At 35.8% G+C, this 23,845-nt stretch overlaps 1 protein-coding gene across 3 annotated transcripts in view; it reads left to right on the top strand.

The window, feature by feature from the left end:
• Window positions 1-23,845, top strand: part of AKAP6 (A-kinase anchoring protein 6) — a 232,747-nt gene that overhangs the window by 181,785 nt on the left and 27,117 nt on the right. For all 3 annotated transcript variants that reach the window (XM_082057392.1, XM_082057393.1, XM_082057391.1), the window contains 3 exons: window positions 582-728; window positions 4,157-4,381; window positions 21,380-21,595. In XM_082057392.1, coding sequence (XP_081913518.1) covers window positions 582-728; window positions 4,157-4,381; window positions 21,380-21,595 — 588 coding nt within the window. The remainder of the gene's footprint in view (window positions 1-581; window positions 729-4,156; window positions 4,382-21,379; window positions 21,596-23,845) is intronic.

Genomic DNA, 23,845 nt, shown 5'->3' with positions numbered 1-23,845 from the left:
CAAGTTACTGGTATTGTGTGGTAAGGGAATTATGTCTAATTGTTTTTTTTAAGGTGAAACTCTCATGTTTTCATGTGTAATAGTGTTTCAAGCCAATATATGAGACAGAATCCACAATGAGAGACAGAGAAGAAATAAACTCTACAGGAAACATAATTAGGAAATTATTTAATTATTCCTTTTTTTTTTTTTTTTTGTCCAATGGAGAGCCTCAGTGTTACTTGCTGAAGCAGCGTATTTGAAAAATAAGATACTGTTGACTCAAACGAGACAAGGGCAGAACAAGCTTCAGATGAAGAGGCTGTTAGTGAATATTACTGCACAAGTGAATATTGTGAATGAGTGAATATTACTATACGTAATCAATCGCTAGCTGCCTGCATAGATACGTCACCCAGAAGGCTACGTGCTTCGTACCTAAATCTCTTATGCTACGTCATGAGAAGATTGTGTCCTTAAAAAAAAAAATTAAAAATGGCATCGTAAGCGTGATCATAAGTAGGCACATAGAATTAAAGTTTCATTTTTTATAGAGAAAACTGTTCACAGTAGCTAATATTGTCTATTTCTTTTCATTCTAGAGATACAATGTAGAAATGTCAATCAGGCACCCGAAAAAGATGGAACTGCTTAGTAAGGTTGAAGCTCTGAAGAAAAGTGGTGTTTTACTACCAAATGATCTCCTTGAAAAAGTGGATTCAATTAATGAAAAATGGGAACTGCTTGTGGTATTTGCATTTTTATTGCTGTTTGTGGGTTATGTGTACATTTTTGTGTGTTGAAGTACACTGTCTGTCTGATTTCTAATTTGAGGCACAAATATCTCTCTCTTTCAATTCACCACGTACATTTCAAACAAGCTACTCATGCTGTCATAAAAACTCTATAGTATTTTCCTCTTCTGTTGATTTTTTTTTTTTATTCCATGCTTTTCTTCTGTCTGACTTTAATAATTTTGGTTCTTTAATACATAAAAAATGTAAGTAAAATATGCCATGTATTACGGGTATGCACCAAGTCAACTATAATGCAGTATATCTGATATACACTGACTGTCATGCTTGAGTGAATGTTAATAGAATTTATTCTGAAGGTACATGTTAGAGACATCTACTGTTTAACTATTTACTATACCCTTAAGATGAAAAGTGGGGTTGTCACTGCATATTTCAGGTCACACTGATGGCTCAAAAACAAATATGCAAATTCAGTACAAAGCTGAATACCTGAAGCTCAGAATACAGCCAGGATATGTTTCATGCTGCTATATTCAGCTCACTTTTGACAAAAGCCAAAAAAGTTTCATGTAATTCATTTCACGCTATGATGGGCTGGGTCTCAGCCAAAGAGTGAGATACAAGAATCTGGCAAAAAAAGCAATATAGTGATTCTGTTACCCAGAGACCAGTGATGGCACCGTGCAGGAGACACTATTGTCCTATTGTTGTAAAACAGCTGAGAGAGAGAGAGAGGTCAAACTATATATTTTTCCATCCACTTCTCTCCTTAATTGCCTTCACTTCAAATCAAGGGTAAGATAAATTTATAAATTACTTTAAATGATTAATTATAGATGTGTGATATTAGTAATACAGTTACATTGCATAATTTTGCATGCTATTATCTTAGTTTAAAAAGCATTTCTAATATATTGCGAGTAAGCTATACATGCAGCCTGCCAACAGTATTTTAAACACTGGCTTGTGTCACTTTAGCTTGCTTGGTAATGCAATAGCCATTTTACAGAGGGTGAGGTTGTTTTAGTGCAGCACATTTGTTTCTAATTGCTTGATTCTCTAAATGTGCAAGTTGTCAGAAAATGTTAAAAGTTGTCTTATGACTAGTGAGCTTATTACTTTTTAATTTTAATCTGTAGCATCACCCCAAACATTTTTAAAATATTTGAACATCAATAATTTAGTTATAAAAATGAGACTTACTTAGCTATTATTTACATCTGATCGTGACAACTTGTATTTCTAAAATAAATTCAGTTTCAAGCCTTACATTTATGACTTTCAATGTATTTAATCAGACTAATTCAGTTATACTGATTAGAGCTGGTAGGACATAAAACTATGACATAAATAAATGATCATAATTCTAAAAATCTAGAAAAACTCTGTCCTGAAAAAAATTAAGCCCTACACTTCTCGGTAGGTTAAAATCAAAATATACCACTGGATCAAGTTTTGTCATTAATGTCAGCATTTACAGAAAAATAAAATATAACCATTACAGTTTTCCTGCTAAATGCAATTTCATGAATAATAAGCAGAGTTTGATAGAGTTTTGTTAAATTTAATAAAAACCTCTGCAGAAACCAACGGCACTAGGCATACTGTTTTAATTGGCATGATTACGTTGTAATTGGCATGAAAAAAATTAAAGACAAGGATTTAAACTTCTAACAATGGTAAAATAGAGGGATATGGTTTTTAATATTACTTTCATCTAAGGTGAACAGTGTGGAATGGAAATACATTAGAATGAAATGTCAGTGGTGCGTACAGTTTAATCTGTGAAATTTTGTCCCCTGTGCTGAATATTACTCTGTCTCAATTGCATATTAAACAACCCTATCAAGGCAGGCATTGGCATCTGCTGTGCTGACACAAATTGTGAATTAAATGAAATTGATGTCCTCTGTCGTATATTTATGAAGACGGACCATTCTCTGAAGTATTCTGTTTATGAAGAATTTATGATTGCAAACTGTTCCAGAACAAAAAAGTGGCAATAAATTCTTTTTTGTGACCCTACCCTCCAAGGGCATTGATTTCACCTCCTGCTGCTACTTTTGTTACAGCATAAAAACAATAGCTAACGCTGGATTCCACTGAGGGCCTTCAAATTATCAATATTTGCACCATGAAAATAGAAGGGTGTTGCCAAGAAGGCATGTTTTTCAGTTATGATCTCCTGAAGACGTATTTTACAGAATGCCACATAGCGGATTAATGTCTGTTGGTCTAATTTTACTTGCGTTTTAAAGCTTATTTTTGGAAGCTGATTTCATTGTTGTTAATTACATTCCAGTAACTTTCTAAAGCATATCTTTTCAACAGACAGCCATAGTGGGTCACCTAAAATTGTATCTTCGTGTTACAACAATTAACCACTGCTAATTATCAGTTCAAAAGGTTATTGGACGTGATTGCCAGTGTATATTCTGTATTTTACAATCAGTAACACAGATCTAGTGCTTATAATAAGTGTCAGCCTGACAGCCTCTTATAGGTCAGATAAAATACTGCTTGACATAGGAGAGGAAGGCAACAGCGTGTCTCCCTTGTGATGTTAAAGGATTGCCTTTCAAAATACTGAGAAGGAAGGTAACTTTCTATCCCTGGCCTCTTCACAGTATTCATTATGCTCACAGTGTCCACTATCAAAATGTTATTCAGTGGTTCTTTTATTAGAAATACTACTTTGAAAAGCTGTAGTAAATTAGTTTCATTAGTGATCAGAGATGAATGTTTATTCTGGTCCATTATTTTTAAAGTGGATGCTTAACATGGAGAACTTAAATCTAAATTTAGTTGCCTAAATAATTGACCTGATGTTCAGGAACAGTGAGGCTTTGCAATTTCTAGCTTATTGGTGTCTGAATGAGTTCATCCACTTTTAAAAGTAAAACAGCTGTTCTGTGACCTAACTGCTCCTCTATACAATCTCAGGGCTACAAGTTTGGAAACTATCACCTGACAGCTCATACCTCCAAATATATTTCCAAAAGCTTAAACAGTACCTTGGATAAGAGTTTGGTGAACTTCATGCTTGTTGTATTTTCTGTTGCTCACTACAAACCAGTAGTTCTCATGGTCATAAGTATGGACATATTCTGTAGAGTAACTACTTTTTAAAGTTGTGTACCATTTTGTCTCCACTGTCCACAGCTGCTCTCAATAAACATTGATTTGCTTCCAGCAAAACCAGTGACGCAGAGAGAACAGCATAAGTGAAAAACAAAGATACAAAAAATGAAATTGATTGAAACTAGGAAACAAAGAATGAAATTGATTGATATTAGTAGTAATTATTGAAAAAACCCCCCACATGTCTAGTCATCTAACAGATGCTTCTTGTTGCATATTAACCTGTATAAGTTTTGGTACGGAAGACTAATCTATGTTTTCTTTATTTGATGCATTAGAAAACCCTCGGAGAGAAGATCCAGGACACAATGGTAGGGCACAGTGGGTTAGGTCCACGTGACCTGCTCTCGCCTGAAAGCGGCAGCCTGGTAAGGCAGCTGGAGGTCAGGATCAAAGAGCTGAAAGGGTGGCTGAGAGATACAGAGCTTTTCATCTTCAATTCCTGTCTGAGACAAGAAAATGAAGGAACAATGAATGCTGAGAAACAACTGCAATATTTTAAGGTAATAAAAAAACAATCATAGTTTTCTTAGAGAGGCTCTTCTTTATGGTAGGATAAAATATTTATCTTACACATAACATAATGCAACGCGTGTACATATGTAATAATATATTCATATTTTTATCTTCGTTTATGTACTATGTGTTCATTCATGTTGATTTTATTGAATCTTTACATTAATATTTATTCCTTGTGCAAAAGAGAGCTTTAGAGGGCTAATCACCACAATTGGAAAAGCAATAGTATTCTTTCATTCTACTTCACTATAAAGCTGAATTTTGTCACAAAAAGCTGTGTTGTGTGACTGTCAGTTTAATAGTCTATTTCTCTGCACGTAAGAGTCAAGAATAGTCTATTTGAGGCCACATTTACAGAGATATAAATTTAGCATACATGAGAAAGCCCTCAAGTTTGTGATGAATGGATATGTGGAAAAAGACATATACACTATGAGATTTGCATTAATCTAGGCCACATCTTAAGCCTAAACCTGAAGATTCATGAAAAGGAGGGAAAAGAATTCTGGTCACAGTGCTATATTCAGATGGATGATATCCTTCAATGGAAGGCTAGCATTCAGCTTTGCAACTAAATTAATGGAGATTGTATGTTTTGTTCCATTCCCCAAAAGTAGTGGGACCATTTAGAAAAGTGGGCTGTTAAGTTAGCAGACAAACCTGGTAGAACCACATGATTTTCTACTGTTCATAGCTATCACTCCTCAATAAATGCTCACCTGAATCATCACTACAGGTCACTTTACTCTGTGAGTGATCTTTGACCAAAGAATAAGAAAGGAATCACAAATAATTGTTGAGCTATAGAGGTAAAGAGGTTTTTCCGTTCCACTAGTACATCAGGGTGTCTGGGGCAACACAACTCTTCAGCTGGTGGACAATTTATTAAATACTCACTGCAAAGAGCATGTTGCATACACTTCTAAATGTGCTTTTTTATACAAGCATTCAAGAAAACAACAGCAGAAAAATTACTGTCTTCCCACTTGGTTATTCCTTAACTCTTATTTTTCTGATCATGCAGTTTAGTGAGAAGGTTGTATCAATGTAGATAAAGTTAGTAGGGTTTTTTTTAATTTCCTGGGCATGTCCATTTGATTACAATTTTAAGTTTTCTTCTGACATCTGTATAATTTTTTTTTAATGAGTTGTGGTCGTCTGCTAATGGTGAAGAAAGTAATGCTGATTCTGTTTGTTCTATCAGCCAGCTTCAAAGCCAGTGATTATGAAGGACTGTTGATAAACCTGCAGAACTCTGTAGCAGTAGATCCATGTTTTCCATAGCAGATGTTGGATGCTGTGTATTTCTGTGGCAAATTACAGCATTTACTTAAGTGCATAACCATGGATTTAAAAATCTAATTTCAGACCAACTTGTTTTTAAATATACATTTTTATATATGTGGCTAAGACTTTTATATATATGAATAGAAACACCATAGCAATGTTATTTACATATTTGGAATGTGCATAAATCTCTCAAATGAAATCTTCTAATACATATATGACACGATATCTTGCCAAAAGCTCTAGAGATGTTAAACAGGATAGTACCACCCATCATGAGGTAACCAGAGTATTTCATTACTCGGTTGATTATCTATTAATTACATAAATAACACATTAATTATTTTCAAAATGGTAGCCATTAGAGTATAAAAATAATTACCTATCAAATATGGTGAGAGCACATCACTTTGTCATATATATTAAACCATCTTTGTCTCATTAAATCTGAAATCCACCATAAGTAAGTTTTCCATTCTTCACTGATCTCCTGGGGAAGTGTATAAAAGCGAAAATGGATATAATTAACAATACTGCAACGTATAATACATATGTTTGAGAAAGAACATTTAGAACATTTTCAAAAACATTAGCTATGCCACTAGTAGGAAACCTGCTGGGGTTTAGTTTGACTTACTTTCCACTTAACTTAAGAGTTTAACCTTATTACTACTTTCACTGTGGTAAAAGAATCATTGTTTCTTAATGGAAATTTATTGTGCTGCACCATCCTGATTATTCACATAGCCACTGTACACAGAAAAACACTTTTAATAAAATAAACTCAACAATGCCATTGATTTTCATTCCACAATGTTATGTTTTAAATTACACTTATGCCTTTGGAAAAAAACAGTTATTTAATTTTTCAGGTGTTTTCCTTTTCAATTGGAGGATTAATTTAATGTATAGTTCACATGCAGTTGGGACCCAAAATGACAACAATATGGTGGGAGAAGGGGTTGTTAACTTCAGTAGGAAGAAATTAATTTGACTTCTTTCTTTTGTAAAAAATAATGCCACATTAATTTGAGTGTTCTTTTTATTAAAGAATGCACTACTGTGTTACTTTTCTTTTGGGATATTGCTGTGCAGTAATAATTCTTAGCATCTCTATAGTACTATCCAGTCAAGAATCTGTGCATAGTGTACAAACATTAATAAATTAAGCCCCACTAAACCTTTAAGGTAGGCATTATTATCCTCTTTCTAGAAGTGAGGGAAATAAAAAGCACGGAGATTAAGTGACCTTTCCAGGTTTTCACAGAAAATCAATGGCTGCATTAGAGTAGAACCCAGCTACAGTGACCCTAATGTTTGCTGCTAACCACAAGGCAACCTTCCCTTCCCTTCCCTTCCCTTCCCTTCCCTTCCCTTCCCTTCCCTTCCCTTCCCTTCCCTTCCCTTCCCTTCCCTTCCCTTCCCTTCCCTTCCCTTCCCTTCCCTTCCCTTCCCTTCCCTTCCCTTCCCTTCCCTTCCCTTCCCTTCCCTTCCCTTCCCTTCCCTTCCCTTCCCTTCCCTTCCCTTCCCTTCCCTTCCCTTCCCCCACTATTATTAACATATTTAGGTATCAGAATTACTAGAACATTGTTAAGGTCATTATCCAGCTTATGTAAGATCCTGTATTTTTTGGTTTTATGGAAACTATGTGATATAGTTAGCTCAGCCCAGTGATCTCTGTGCAACACAGATCTCTGTGCAGACGGTCTGCCAAGCCATTTTGTTGCTCATTCCACCAGCTTTCAGTGCTCCTGGCTGCCTCAAAGATTTTCATGTTTAGTTACACAGGACAGGCACAAACATTGATTCAGCCTATAGTGACACTTTCTGGCCATTCCTCACCAGCACTAAGTGAGCTTCCAAGTGTGACCTGGCCCGGGCTCCTATCGAGAAGGGGGAAAGAGTGAACACAAGTTTCCCAGCTGTAAAGGGGGAACTGTGGGTGTCTCGCTCCTGGTTTGTTTTCTTCTGTTGCAACATGAAAAACTCATGTATCTGTACTAAGAAAATCAAGAGAATGACTTAAAATTCATGAGATCTTCATAATTGCAAATACATATTTATTTTCTTTATTCATCATTCTATTTCTGTTCTGCCTTTTGAGTCCCTTGAGTTCATGTTCTCTAGCTTTCCCCTGAAATTATGAGGACACGAACTAGAAACATACTTTTTACATTAATACAAGATTCTCAGGTAAACACATGATTCTAGCTGCTGAAAGACCTAATGTCATGAGACTGATAATTGGAACAACTGATTTCCTAACCTAATGATGTATGGCTATTTTGTGGGTCAGGAGAGATTTGAAGCAGGAAAGAATGATGAACAATAAGAAAAAGAATTCACATTCTTTCATTAAAGTTTTAGTAAACTTCATTTCAGTAAGTTCTAGCCAGAAATTTTTGTGCTTGTTGGCTTCTAAGTAGAAGTGTTCTGCCATATTTGCTTTTATGTGTCTGGGACTTCAAAAAGCATGCTGTTTTCTCTGCAAAATGCCCTCTGAAAGACAGCAAGAGAGCCTAAATAATTTCTGTCAATTGCAATAAAACTTATGACTTTAACTGTTCAATACAGAAAAATGACCCATCGCCATCAAAAAGCTGGTTGTTATGACTTTGGCTCACAAACCAGCTACTCAAGAACAAGCTCAGACTTGCAAGTATCTGTCCATCTCAGAATCCCTTCTCAGTCATGAGAACTGGGAAAGCCTCTATTGCTTTCAGTAGCAAGATTGAGAAAGGATTCTGTTCAGTACAGGATTTAGCAGGTTCTCTGCTAAAACGTGTTTTTTGGCTAAAATAATGTTGCATTTCATGTAGTTTTCTGATCTAGTTTTGTCTGAAGCAATAAGCAAAGTGCTATATACAGGGTGTTTAAAAAAAAATGGACCCAATTTCAAAGCAATATACTTCACAACAGCAACATGTTACAATTACACAAAAATTTACATCTAGCAGTAATCTAGCACCTAATGGTAATCATTTGAAACTCTATGCCCCGCACTTCCAAGTGGTGAGAGTTTAATTCATGGGCAGTTCATGGTTGCAGAAATATAATTATTTCAAATTGGATCCATCTTTTTGAAACACTGTGTATATTAACATACCTGTCTCCTAAATCTGTATTTGGGCCTTCAAAAATGGGAGAGCTATTTTTCACCAGTACTGAAAGCTTGTGGTTCTCATTGACTTTAGTCAATGTGTCAATTAAAGAGATCAGCCTGCTTATTCATACCAGAAAAAGCTGGAAATATAGGTTGCATCGGTAATGAATAATCAATCAGTTAAGCAGTGCTTCTGACAATGTTTTTCATTTTAACTGCAAAGTTTGCATAAGAGTCAGCACTGCACGTCTTACTAACAATTCAGTTAGACATAATTCTATCAAATAAAACACAAGTGAGTTTGGGACCATGTAAGATTATGGACAAACTGGGATTAAAAAAAAAGTATTAACTTTGAGCAGGTTTGGAGACTCAGAGATTGGAGAAAAGTACTGGCTGTTCCTACAGGTGCCAGGAATTGCCTTTGCTACTACATTTTGAATATTTTACAGTTTTTTGAATGATGTTCCTGGCAGAGCTGCAATCAAAGAATTACAGAAATTCAGTGTGCATGTAACAAAAGTATGCAAAACAGTTTCCAAAAGAAAGTCCAAAGGAAGTCAAGCAAGTTTTAATCCTTTTTATACCTCTAAGATGATAAAAAGAAAGTTGTAATTTTAATAGATTTCTCAAAAAGAGTATGATTTCAGAGCCCTAAATCTTTTCCCAGATGAAGAAATGTTTACCTAAATTTTGTTTGGATTAAATTTTAACAAACAGGAAGGCATACAGCATTAAATCTTATGAAAAACAGGTAGGATTCCAAAGTCAAATGTAGCCTGATGCCACTTACAATGGTTTGAAGCAAACTCAGACTGATTTTACATGACCCCAAAGCAGCACCTCTGTAGACCACTTAAAGGAGAAGCAACCTCTTTATAGTAAAAAAGCTCTACGTATTTTTTGCCAGAAATGTGGTATTTTGGCCCTAAGACAATAAGTGGTTTTATAACTCTAATTTGATTCTAATATGCTCAAATATCAGTGCTCAATACTATACCCACACACGGTACTCGAATATTTAATATGCTCAAATTTATTTCAAATTTTGATTTAATTACTTATTACTGAAAGTTCAGCTTGTGTTTCAGTAAGGGCTCCCTATTGAAGGCAATGCTGATACAATGTACAGTTCCCATTTAGGACCACATATGCCATCTGAGGTAGCAGCTTTCATTCCATCATCCTTTTAGACTGTGAAGCTTGAACAGCAAATTCTCTGAGATTCTTTACATTGTTACTTGGGTTTTAATTAATCAAAATCTCAAAATTTATCAGAAACACTATTTAGTTGTCTAAAACCATTTTGCCCCACAAGTGCTCCCTTTGCTGGGGGAAAGAAAGGGACACAGAAGATCTAGCCACCAGGGATGTTTAGAATTGACATGCTGCAGTGTTCCCAACCAATATCATAAAGAATCTGCATGCAGTCCTAACTCAGCAGTGGCAATAGGGTTCTGGACTAAGACTGGGATGGAGGTTACTATAGCAACAGGAAGAAGCCTGAGCCAGCAGAGCTCAGGTACAGCAACACACAGAATTCTTTGGAGGAGAAGAAAGGAGCCAAGTGGCTATTCTTAGGCTATTAATTAATATTTTACTTCCTTCTTAGCTCCTTTTTATGTATTGTCTCCTTATTTCTGGTATACCAAGATTATTACCCTGCAGACAGCATAGCCATATGGTACAGGTATGTTAAAACAGGCTGGCTTTAGATACCTACAGTGCAGAGATCTTGTCTGAGCTTCTTTTATAGTAATTGTGGGGGGAAAAAGCACTTCTGGGATGCAATTAATCTGTCCTGTTTTAGACATCTGGCTACAGAGAAGATGTACTGTACCTCAGCATACCTTCTTCTAAATGACTAGCTCAGGTGTCAAGTTCTCCATTAACTGAGATGAATCCCACCCAAGGAGTCATCAGGAATGTCTTTGAGACTTGAGGGACTTGAAGTCATTGAGGCAACTGCAATCCCCGCTCAGAAAGATTTAATGCTAATATCTGTGAAGTTCTCCCAGACTAACTACAGGCTTATTTCTTTTCCAGAAAAGTTGAGCCCAAACTTCTCTCTCAACCCTCCCGAATGTGCAATAGGGTGCTTATCTGAACCAGTGCCCTCCTGTTAACTGGAGCTGGTGTGAAGGAGACAATAGTGGTCTTCTCCTGTCTTTCTTACTATACTGGGATGGTCTGCATTTAATTCTCATATCATGAGTAAGCTTGTAAGAATTGAGGTCTGACTCAAGCTGACTAACACAGAAGATACCCTGGCTTACAGAGAAAGCTGTCCCAAACTGGCCATTACAAAGTAAAACTCGCAATTTCATAGTGACAAACAATTTACAGTTCCTTTCCCAAACCTTTGGCATCGATGGCATCTGCAGACTTTGAGATATATTTCCACTCTCAGCCATGGCCTCTTGAAGATTCAGATGTGTAAAAGTGAAAATACCTGACTTGTCTTCTTTTGAGAGAACATTCTTTGTTCCATCACACATTATTGTCATTATCATTGAAAATGTAATCAATTGCCTTCTTTTGACCCACCCAAATGACGCTTGGAAAACGTAACTGCTTATTGTCCTGCTATTGCCTTGAAGATCTATTTACTGAAAAACCAGAATAATTCTCTTCTGTTACTGTCAACCTGGAAAAGGAATATAAGAAGAAGCAAAAGTCAACAAAGGAAAACAAGAAAGAAATCTTTCCCCTAAAAATAAGCCAAGATTAACTTTCACTAATTTACAGTGAGGGCTGGTATTTTGGTCAGCCGCTAAGCTTTATTTCACCTGTTAGTCATAACATATAGAAAAACAAGTACAGTGTGTACTGGAAATATGAGAGAGTTGACAAAAATTCACTGTACTCTGTCCATTAAGATCCACTTTTTTACTACTGCTTGTGATTATATGATTTATTTGATTGTTTATGGCTGCCTCTTTGGAGCCATAGCATAGCATTTTCAGGTCCAGTCTCTGCAGTATTAGGGGATTATTGATTGAATACTGTTCTCTGGAGCCATTATACTCTACTAACAAAGTTTTTCTTTGACTGGTGGGTCATTGACCTCGTAGACCATTGCCTAATTTTGGTTTCAGTACTGGACAGGTTTCCCAAGTTTCATCTTTGCCTGTGAGTTAATAGATCACAGTCCCAATAGGGAATATTATTATAGACTGTATTAGTACCTTTGCTCACACTAAAAATACTTTCATACTGCCAGGAAGCCCATTGATTTTAGTAGAATTACTCGCAGGCTAACGTGTAATTCAGCATGAATAAGAATATGAACATAAAAAGAACAGGTCTTCAGTATACATTCTGAAGTGTTATTGCAATCCTTATCAGGTATATTATGTCTCACAAGTATGAGATGTCAGTCTGGAATGGGATTTGCAGGCTGGCAACATATTACTAGAGACAGCAGAGTGCCTTAGATTATGCTTGCTGCATAAAGTCAATGGAAAAAAAAGTTCCAAAAGTATGTGGATTCCTGTCATTTGCAGGATGATTCCCTTACTGGTCTGCTAGGAAGGTGCAGCATTTCCTCACCTCAGAATAAATCTGAAGGCCTGGCCTCTGATCTAATGGATTTTCTGCATGTTTCTCCAGCAGCTGATGACGCAATGTCATTCACAGTGCACCGCCTTTCCCTTTATCACTGTGACAACTTATTTTTGTGTTTTGGCATAGTAAGAGGAACCTCGTTATATTCTCTAGTCTAAGCCATAGTGAAGAAAAGCAAGGTCTGTTTTGTGACTTCTTTGCTTTCATCTTAGCTAGTCTTCTTACCCCAATCCTGTTGTCTGGGCAATGGAAGAATGTCAGTTGAGGTGCGATAATATGAGTAATGCTGAGCCTCTGAGACCATCATACACAGTCACTTCATCCAGACATTTGGCTTTTGACAACCCTTAGCTTTTTGACTGCCATTCACAGCTCATCTTGACCACATCACCTGCTTCTGTCCTCACTTCTAATTCTAGCCTTCTCATAGCACTGGGGCTAAACTGTGCCTGTCAAAGTCATGTATGCCTAACTTGTACAAGGACAAGTTAATCTTAATTTAAAATTAAACATACTTACTTAAACACTTGCCTAAAACTTATTTATGCAAGCAAGATACTGAGGTAGGCGAGCCTACTTGAGATGCAAGTGAACCTACCTCATCTCAGTGCTGCCCAGCTCTGGTTGATTCTGCTGCAAGTAACTTCTCTTGGGGACTATTAAGTTTTGTCTTGAACTGAAACAAAAAAAAATGTGTGTCAGAGTGTGTGTTTATGATTAACATATGGTAAAAGAATGAAAATAATGGTTTTATGTTTTAATGATATACCCATTCTGAGGATGTGTTGCTTTTTTGAAATAAGATGTGGAACACCATTTCTAGAAAGCCTGCTTGTTGTCCTTGTGCATATACAGATATACATGAAAGCACCATCATATATTTTCCTCTGTTTAGCCCAGAGCAGCTCAAGCTGTACATTTTTGAATCCAGGCTAAATGTGCTTCACTGACACAAGAAAAAAAGCCAAAGGAAATATCTTTTTCTTTACTCATTAGATGTGTTTATTTTCCCTTTCCTATCACCCTGCCTCTCCTGAAGTCTTCAAAAGATTAATGTAATTTATTTTATGTTCACTGCTTTCCCACAAAAAGCTAATACCAATGCATTGAAGGATATTTTTCCTGTAATTCAGAATAGGGTAAATTCTCACTACATTTCAGAATATACCAGGACCATTGCACAGGGACAGCAAAAAATGCATATCTACCATCTGCAAGGGAACAAGATTAAGAAAGGGAGTAAGTACAGTATTAACATCTGAACTTCAGCCCGAGGGTTACAGGTATTGATGTACATCCATGCAAGGAAGTTTTTCCTTTAAAGCCTCTTACGTAGCTCTGAGGCAGGATACAAAGTTTTAATAGTTTTAACTGTTCATTAAAGATGACTGAAATAGCATTTCTAGGCAGTTGGAGGGGGTTTCTTGGCATCTCATGTGCAATGTATGTTGAGAAACATCTTGATTTATTTTAAGCTGCAATTCTAAGTGAATTCCAACAACAGGTAGTAAAATTGAACCTAACTTATGCCTCGCTTGATTTTGTAAAGTTTCCACCTGCGCCTTAAGTCATTTAATCTCTTGAATTTCCACACACATTCATTTGAAACTCTGCCCAGTGTGGTGATCTAGAAAAAGATTTTATGTTTTTAACATCCGCTACAGGGAAATGAATTTTGAGGTAGTGTAGTTCAGGATTATTTACAAAAGCAAAACATAGCGCTGATATTTATGCTACCTGTCTGATGCTTTCCCTACTTTTATTTTAGCATTTTTAGGGGGCAAAAAGAAACCCTAGCAAATTGTGCCATGTCTTTCAATATTTCTCTTTTGGATCTTTTTGCTGGAAAGAGAACTCAAATTGAATGAATAGAGGGCACAAACTGAAAGCATCTATTAACACAGACAGTGGCAGACTAGAAAAATGGATTCTCCTGCCATGACATTTGGCTCCTCTGGCTGAATGACTTGACTTATCCCCTGGAACCAAGTTAACTCCAACTTTGCAGTAAATAGCTCTAAAATATTTCAGTGTGAAAATGAATCTAATCAATCCCCTATATGAAACAAGAGAAAAACAAGGCTTGGAAAACTGTGTTGTATTTCAGTAGGGAAGATGCATTTAGATCCAACACTGGTTTTCTTTGATTTTTAAAAGTTACCTTCCTGTAATTGCACACTAGTTTAGAGCTAAGATAGGAGCGTCTTAACAATAATGGGCACTTTTTTAACAGATTATTGCCAAAAGTGCATTCTTTATTCCAGGGAGACACCGTAATAGATACCAGCGCTTTAGTAATGATACAAGCAATCTGTAAGCTATTATAGTTTCTTTTATAGTAACTTAATCTTCATATTGTTTTATATGTCTGGAATTTTAATAGTGTTTTTAATTTATGAAGAAAAGTATATTGCATATTACTAGTTACATGGGAATATGAGCTAAATAACAGACCATTGAACTATATTCTTACAAACAAATATTTTGAAGTACTTAAACAAGTAAAAGGAATAGAACAAAGAAATTAAAGAACATTGTACAGATATAATAGCAGCTTTTATGGAATGAGGCCAGAAGCATCTATTTTGGATTGTTACTGCTTTTAATGTATATGGTGTACCTCTAGAGAAAAATGGGAAAGAAAACAAGTACTCTTAGAATGCTATATAAAATATTTTTTTTTAAAATAAGTGTATTTACTAATTAATAAATTTCTTTGCATTATTGATTGCAAATAAACACAAATTCCAACGTAATTTTTTAATGCTAGTGAAATGAATTAATTAATTAATATACACACTTGATCATAAGTAGGATGTAAGCGCCTATGTAGATTATTGAATTCAATGCAAAAATGAAGTATTTTTTCATATTAGTTCATTGCCATTTTTAATATGTATAGAGACTGACACATTCCACAAGCAATATAGTGAACTGGGCTCAGACTTGTAGGAGAGATATCGTAATGCTTTGCTAAGCAGTGAGTTACAGAGACATATGATCAGTGTAGCAATTTGGTGCTTGTAATGCTATTAAAAGTAGAGCTTTTAAATAAAGAGAAACAGTTCACTGTTTTGAAAGAAGTCATATTCTACTTTAAACTGTCATTCTGTATTTCTGACTTGCAATTAGATGATATTTCTAAAATGTCAGTTCCAGATTCTGTTGTGACCATCATCGTAATAAAATGTGACAGCAAAGATATTATATCAATACTTTTTCCATAATTAGCATTAAAGATCTCTCAAGGGTTAAGTACAAAGGTTTTCCATTGAATGGTCTGCAAGCCTTGTGCCTTTAAAATCTTTTAATATAGCCAAGACTAGTGACAACCAGGAGACAAATCTATGAACAAACCCGTTTGGAGAGAATAGTTCTGTGGTGTGTGATGTATGTTACGTAAATGAGCTTATTAGGACTCTCATCTATTTTATTATTGGTGCCCAATTTAATAGAGGCATTTAAAAAACAATATTTCTGCCTGACTCCTTGAAATGAAGAAGATACATTGATATAATTGAGAGCAAATGATTGCATGTTGTGCCATTTAATCATGTCATTTTTCAATTGCTGTTTTTTGCACTTCACTGCATACTTATAGAATATTTAGCTTCAGTATAGATTAAGTCCCACAGTATGCAACTGAGTAGAGTTCCCATATTAGGTGACATTTTCTTTTAACCTTGCAATCAGCAAAAGCAGACACATTTGGCAGTATTGTTCTAAAAGATGACAAGTCATCATTCATTTCTTATCTTTCTCATTTAGCTTTTTTTTTTTATTTTGAGAAATTACTTTCTTACTAATATTTTTGAGAAATTATTGGTTTTGTTTTCCATCCAGAAACAGAAATTCTTATTTTCACCCTGTGCCATGTAAGAATAGAATTTGAAATGCAGGGATGCATCACCCCAACAAGAGAAGTTCCAACAGGCATTGCTATTTCACAGGAAAGACTGAAAACTACATTTTATCCAACATTTGCAAGCAGATTGTTTCCTGTTTTCCCTTTATTGATATATTAATGCTGTTAGCCATGATACTTTAAAGTTTTACATTAGCACTTCTGAAAACTGAAGTGCTGCACTGGCCAAAACTCAGACATAAAAAGGCTAATTACCTTTTTTAAGAGTTGTAGTTTGATTGTTGTACTCAAAAGAGTAGCTTCCATTCTCAGATTTTGCCTTAATTTCTGAACATGATTGTTATACTAAATAGCACCAATTCAATCTTCATTTCTTCTTCCATCAAGCAACAACTGAGGCAATTGGACAGGTACCATCCCCTCTCTCTCATACCCACGTTCTGTAATGAGGAGAAAGAGAGAGCCTTTAACAGACCAAAGTTAGACAGAATCTTCCTCTTAGGTCTGGCAGTTCCAGATTTATCTGCAGTCATGCTTCTTCTGTTTTCTTAAAAGCACACAGTATTTCCCATACACAAACACAATATAAACCTGGAAATAGTGTTTTTCTCAGTACACTTTGGCATTTCTTCTGAACCTGAAAGCACAAAGAAAATCTATCTATCGAAGTTATCATTTGTCATCTTCCAACTATTTTCAAAGCTCTGGGTATCTCTAAATGAACCTTTAGTATTCCTAATTGTAGAGTGAAAGTAAGAAAGATGGAAGCAGTTGAAAGAACTTCAGATCCCATAAAAAATGAATTCCCAAAACAATATGTGATAAATGATGCTACAAAAATCATACCTCAACAACATTTTATATGGTGATTATATGTGGATTATGTGGATTTAAGTGAACTAAACTAATCTTAAACTGAATGTTAAACTATTTTAAGCACAAGTAGTCCCACTGAATTCACAAGAACCTTGTTACTTTTAGATGGTTAATATTAAGCACCTGATCAAGAACTTTGACATAACAGTGCTTCAGTGGCCAACTCATCTACCATGTTGTGTGAGAAAGCCAAATTCGCGTCCATGTCCTTCAGCTGTGCACAGCTGGCGATGTAGCACAGCTCAGGCACCGATACACTGCACGGAGGCTGGGGGATGGAGGGGGACTGGGGCTTGAGTGGTCTCTAATTTCCTCAACTTCCTACCTTTCTGTGCCTCCATATGCTTTGGCTCTGCCTAAAGGCACACACGTGTTTCTGGTCATATACCATTCACTTAGGAGTCACGCAGCTATGCAGAGCACTTTCTCTTCAGATCATGGCTACTTCCATCCCCATAGACAGTGCCATCAGCCCATGGCTTGGAGACAGTGTTTGATGTCATTTGACTCAGCAGGGGCTTTTCCAGATGATTTAAGGCACGGTATTAACAAGCTGTGAAAGTAGTTTCAGCTAGCCCTTTTTAGCTATGCAGATGATAACTTCAAAGCACTGAAAAGAGGAGTAGGCAGAGGGAAGAAAAATCTTCCAAGATTCTAACAGCACAGACAGGAATCCTCAGTATGAGAAAGCATGGCTCGTAGTAACATAAAAATGAATAACACCTCAATGTTATCATGGTATCTGTTGCAAGGCAAAGGACTCGGGCACAAAGTCAAGTTCATACATGGCAGCTGCACTTGCTGTGTATACTCTTAGCCTGCAGCAAAAAAGCCAAACAGATTCATTTAAGTCTTGCTGTGAATGAATTAAGTGAATGTGTTTCTCCCACATTTGCAAAGGTTTGGTCTGTATTTACAGTTACCACAGCTCAACTGACACATGATAGTATGAGGAGCCACAATCCAAAGTACCTGGTCTCTTAATCTTTACTTCAGCAAATCTTCTGCACACACAGGAGCCTCAGTGAGCCTAAGTGATGCTCCTCAGCCTACTATTAGATCGTTTCCTCATTTTATGACCAATAAAGTACCCAGTAGCTTGCTGTAGCAGCTGTAGACCATCAACTCCAAGCCTCCGTAGAGATCCTAATAATATTTCTTTTCCTTTTTATTTTTTTTTAATTAATCATGAATTATAGCTGTTAATTCACAACGTAGACTGTACCTTGAAAATAATGAAAGTAACCATAGTCCTGGAAGCATACTTTGCATGTTCAATAGCCATATTGACAGGTTTTTATAGAAGCACAGCATTTTAACAATAGCAGAACGTGGATGGATATAAAACGCTCTGAGACATCATGTCATCGGATACAGGCAATTATTGTGTCCCTTTAGGACACTGTATACCAGATCCTAATACGGTTTAGATTCATTATTGCTAGTACTGTTATATAGGGTTTAAAGATGTCTTTACATGATTAAGTTCTCTGGCTTTTAAAGTACTGTTGCTATAGCCAACTCTTTCAGCATATTAGATACAAACACTTCATTCTTCTTCTGTTTAATATTAACCATAATATCATGTAATAAAATTGAAACAAAAGTGCCATAGGCCTAATTGTACTGTCACAGCCATGTAAATCAGAAATAGCTTCAGTAAAGCTACTATTATTATGCTGGTGTAAAACTGATGTAAATTAGAAATCACTTGGATCCTGTAGTTCTGCTTTCAGGTAACACAATGTAAAGGCCTCACTTAAACTCCCATATAATGGCTTATGAATGAAATATTCCATATCTCATCATATTATATGTTATTGTTTCAAAAATGAAAAATATTTATAAGGGATGACACAATCAGATAGATCAAGGTAAGTTAATGTTATGGGGCCAGATTCTGAGCTGTATTGTTTTCTGTTAGTAGATAGATTTGACTGCCATCGATATGTAACTTACCATCACTTCCATAAAAATGAATTGTTAACTGTTATACAATATAAAAACAAAACAAAACAAAAACATGACTTTGTCTTTAGGTAGATTGTTTGGCTTGGTTTGGTTTGTATTTTTTTCTGATGTGACATTAGGCTAAGGAACAGTGTCAGAAAGAAAGTGTGCCAGACATGGTGGTTACATCAAGAACTGTGTAGGAAACTAGTAATGAACTCTAGGAAAATAAATAAGGGCAAGTTCAGGAAATGTAAGTGAAAATGCAGCTCTGGTATAAATTGAATAATAAAATTCCTGGTCATATTTTGCCATAAATAGTGGTTTGGGAATTTGTCATTCACCTTATTTAAAATTCAGAAATATTAAAGGTACAGGGTTCTCTCATTATAGAAGTAATAGAATTCTAGCTATTACAGAGTTAGGGTAATTTAAATAGCTATAGAATGCATTATATCAATAAGTGGAACATCTGTATGAAATGTCCACCTGCTGATATACTACTCAGTGTACTTTACAATGAAATGTACTTAATCATTTTAAGACGTCTTCTAATGAAGCCTTATCGGGATTAACATTTTGAACACAAATACTTTTAGGCATTAAAACTTCCACTTTAAATGAGATTGCTTTGTCTTGTTTACCCTTGTTGATTAATAAGCAATCTGTTAACTGTTAGAATGGCCCAATTGTGCCAGAGAAAGTAGATTAGTAATTCAGCTATGTTTGCGGGTTTAATCATCATTTCTCTTGAAGGCTTTGAATAAAAATAAAAGCTTGCACGCTATCCGTAGGCAAAGAAAATATATATTTTTTTAGATATGTATACCAATGTTTTGCTTCAGACTTTCAGCTTAGTGTTATTGATCAAGCAAAATATTCCTTTGAGGTGCAACATTTCTGAGTATAAATTCCAATTTTAAAATAAAAAGTTATATGAAAATCTGGAACTTGAATTCACTTTCTATAGAATGTTATTGTTTTGCTAATAAAATTCAGGAGAGCAGGTCCTGATTTTTTATCAGTTAATGCTTGTGAACAGCTTTGAGAGATACAGTATTTTTTGGTTGTTGTTGATTGATTATTACATTTAACTGGAAACTTAAAGGCAAATACCCTGTCTTCAAAAAAGATGATAGTTCAGATTTTCTCATGGGGTCATGCACTTTCATCTGTGGCATCCCACAGAGGGAAACAGATGTTGGCAAGTTACAATTTAAATTATCTGGAAAGCTCCCACGTGTGGAACACAGTCGTGTTAAATTTAGGAGTAGCACAGGCCTATTGACAATAGTTCAACACTTAAATGATGCAATGCTATAAAATTGTAGTGTCTCAGAAGCTGGGGTGAAGCAGTTGTCCTCAGATGCTTTTCTACCTTCTGCACCCCAGCTTCATAGGTATTATTATTAAAACACATGATGAGTTAATAAAATCCTGATTTGATGTTGAATGATGGTAGAGCATGATTGTGGATAAAACCATGCTTGAACAAACCGCATGTCATTTACTGCTTCTGGGTGGTAGACCTCTCTTTAGCTTTGGCACATAGGATGAATGCATCCTATTATTTATACTGCTGTTCAGTGAGATTCTCTGTGTAGTTGCTTGGGTTTCTGGCATAGAACTAACATATCCTGGCTCCCATCGATATTCAGCAACATTAGGGCTTGTTCATGTCAGACTGCCTTCTTGGTAGCACTGGAATCAGTATGATGAAATAAATGCAGTGAATTACTCTTCTTAGAGAAGGATACAGTTATCACTTTATTCCTACATTTACTTCAATATGGAACTACTCTGGAAATATTTTATTATAACAAAAAACATCTGTAAGTAATTTTATACTGAGTTTTATCCTTCCTCAAGGTTTCTCCTCTGACAGGGTACATATGACCCATAATTTCTATTGTTTTTTCTAAAAATATGTATATTCTCACTGCATGACTAATTTTTTTCCCCCATTTTGTCCTGAAGAATTTCTGAAGCTGATTACTGTCATGGTAACTTGTTTCAGATGTGTCCCAGTTGAATGAAAAAAAAAAAGAAGAAGAATAAACCGGTCTACACCATAAACCTTTCAGCATTATTGAGACAGTTAGCTATGTATGGCATTTGTTTGAAGAAGACTGAAAGTAGTTTTATTCCTTCTGTGTTATTAAGACTGTGTTTATCTGAAAATAAAACATTAATCTTTGATAGTAAGTATGAGAATTTACTGAAGAGCTGAAAAAACTGTTTTAAGACAGAAATTGGGCACCATTAAATATCGGATAATAGTTAATGCTTTAATTTGCATTCCACACTGACATCTGTTGTTTGTCTGTCCTGCAGTCTCTCTGCTGTGAGATCAAACAGAGACGTCGGGGGGTAGCCTCTGTGCTGCGATTATGCCAGCACCTCCTAGATGACCAGGAGACCTGCAACCTGAATGCAGATCACCAGTCCATGCAGCTGATAATCGTAAACCTTGAGAGAAGGTGGGAAGCCATTGTCATGCAAGCTGTCCAGTGGCAAACACGGCTACAGAAGAGATTAGAAAAAGATTCGGTGAGTGATGCTTGCTTCAAAAAGATTTCATGTGGCTTCATTCTTCAGTGCAAGACAAACACATTCATCTCAGAGTGTTCTGACTGAAGATGTTGTTTCTAGTCTTTACTGCCAAGAAGTGAAGCTTTAGTTTTTCACAAAGCATCATATTCTATGGACAAAACTGATTAATAAGATAAACTCACAATATACATGTTCTGTTTGGTGGATATTTAGTCTCATGGCATCTAATCCCATCAAGTAATGAAAACAATCTTCTCCTGTTGCCAAGTTGCTCAGTACCTAGCAGAACTGGGCCCAGAGACATACTTCACTGATGGTAAATATTTTTCAGAAAAATAATTTTGGAGTAAGTAAGACTGGTTTTAATTAGCATCCCAGCAGTAGATGTGTATTTCATATAGAATGCCATGGGTATGTGATTAAGATACAATTCTGTGTTATTTGAATATAAGTAAAATGCATTAATTTGCTTTTATCTCAGGGAAATTATTCCTGAGAGGCAAAATAACACTCTGCTTAAACCATCCATTAAGTGGCATAAATTAGACAGGTTTTCTACAGCATAAAACTATATTATAAAGCAGTATCTACATTTAAACAATAAACCATAGGGGGAACAAAATAATCCCTACTGTAACACCATTGACTGTAACGGATGAATTGGCTCAGCATGTTTTGTGCTACTCTTATAATGCTGAAGTCTGAATACTGCAGCAACATTGACAGCAATGATAACCCTGTGTAGTTCATGTACTGAAGAGCCTTGATGGTATTTGAGAACAAGTGACATATATTTAGCTTACATAATTTTTTAGGTTTATATCATACAAATAAAAGGAAAAAATACTTGACACTTACATGCTTCCTAACAATTATCTGACTAAGTGAAATACCACTTTTGACTTCTTTTTGTTAAAGTTCCTTTACAAAAATAGCAGAAGCAGTTATGGCAATGTAGCATGATGATATACAATATATTGTTCAGAAAAAACTATTAGTCTGAACAGTTCAAGAAATGTTGAGTTAGTGAGGAGGATGCATTGGACGAGTGAACTGTTGAAGGTAATAATAATCTGTTGCCTCCATACCTTTATTACATTTTATAAAGTAGGAGTGCTCCACTGACTGTTTGGTTTATTGGCCTCTACTTTAGGTATTGAGATAGAAATGGGACTTGAGGAAGCAACAAGGTTTGAATAGACTTTCAGGAGAAGTCAAAAGGGGCATGTCTCTGTACGAGGCACCACGGAAGGAAAACATCACTGAAAAGCAAATGAAGTGTCAATGTTGGTTTTACAAGCACAGGAATAGTCAACTGACAACTTAGTAAGAAGTGCAGATAATTGAGGAGAGTCGGTTAAGCTCTCAAAAATTTGATCTGTTTGGAAGAAGTGTAAAAATTATTAAGCTGCATGTGATTGTACAAGGGTATAGAGAAAAGGAAATAATATATTTCAGCCTTTCTTTATACATCTATGCGTAAAGAGGGAAGTATCTACTGAAGAGGAATGCTACTGGAAGCCACCAACGAGATCAGCTGAGAGTTTTCACTATATGACCAGCAGAAAAAGGCCAAATATTGATGATGCTAAGATTCCTTCCATAGAGCTAGTGAGAGCTGTGGATGTCACAGCTGGTGCAGATTACCAGAGGGAAAACAGTCACACTGGCAGAGCATGAGGAAAAGAGGAGATCTGGAGAGGAGAGGGCAAGAATTCCATTTTGTCTGTACTTAGTTTATGTTAATGGACACTAAGAATGAGGTATTCAGAAGACAGGCAGAAGGATGATTAGATGCAAAGGAGCTTACTTGAGCCCTCAGTCCAGAGATGGGAAGTGCAGGTATCTGAATATGTATTGTAATCTAAAAAGGGAAAAGGGAATCAAATAAGGAAAAAGGCTTGTTTGAGTCTAGTAAAAAGCAGAAGATTAAGGAAGAACAATTAGCCCAAAAAGAGAGTCAAAGTAGAAAACTAATCTAGAGAGCAGAAAAATAAAAAAAAATAGTTTGTTGAGAACCTGATCAAGTGGAGTCAAAAGTAAAACAGAACTTGGTAAAATAGAGATCATAAGAAAACATCAGAAAAATTTCAGTGCAATTAAAGTAAGGAAAGAATTAGTGATGATCCAAAATGAAGCTGAATAGAAAATGGAGGTAAGAGTATTAAACAATACATTCACACTTGAATAAGAGGAAAGTGAAGAAATAAAAGAAGACAATGCCATCTTAACAGTGGCAAAGAGACA

The sequence above is a fragment of the Streptopelia decaocto genome, assembly GCF_964273445.1.
Source record: "Streptopelia decaocto genome assembly, chromosome: 7".
Taxonomy (NCBI): Eukaryota; Metazoa; Chordata; class Aves; order Columbiformes; family Columbidae; genus Streptopelia; species Streptopelia decaocto.
The sequence above is the reverse complement of the archived record's forward strand: the minus strand, read 5'-3'. Positions and strand labels throughout refer to the sequence as shown.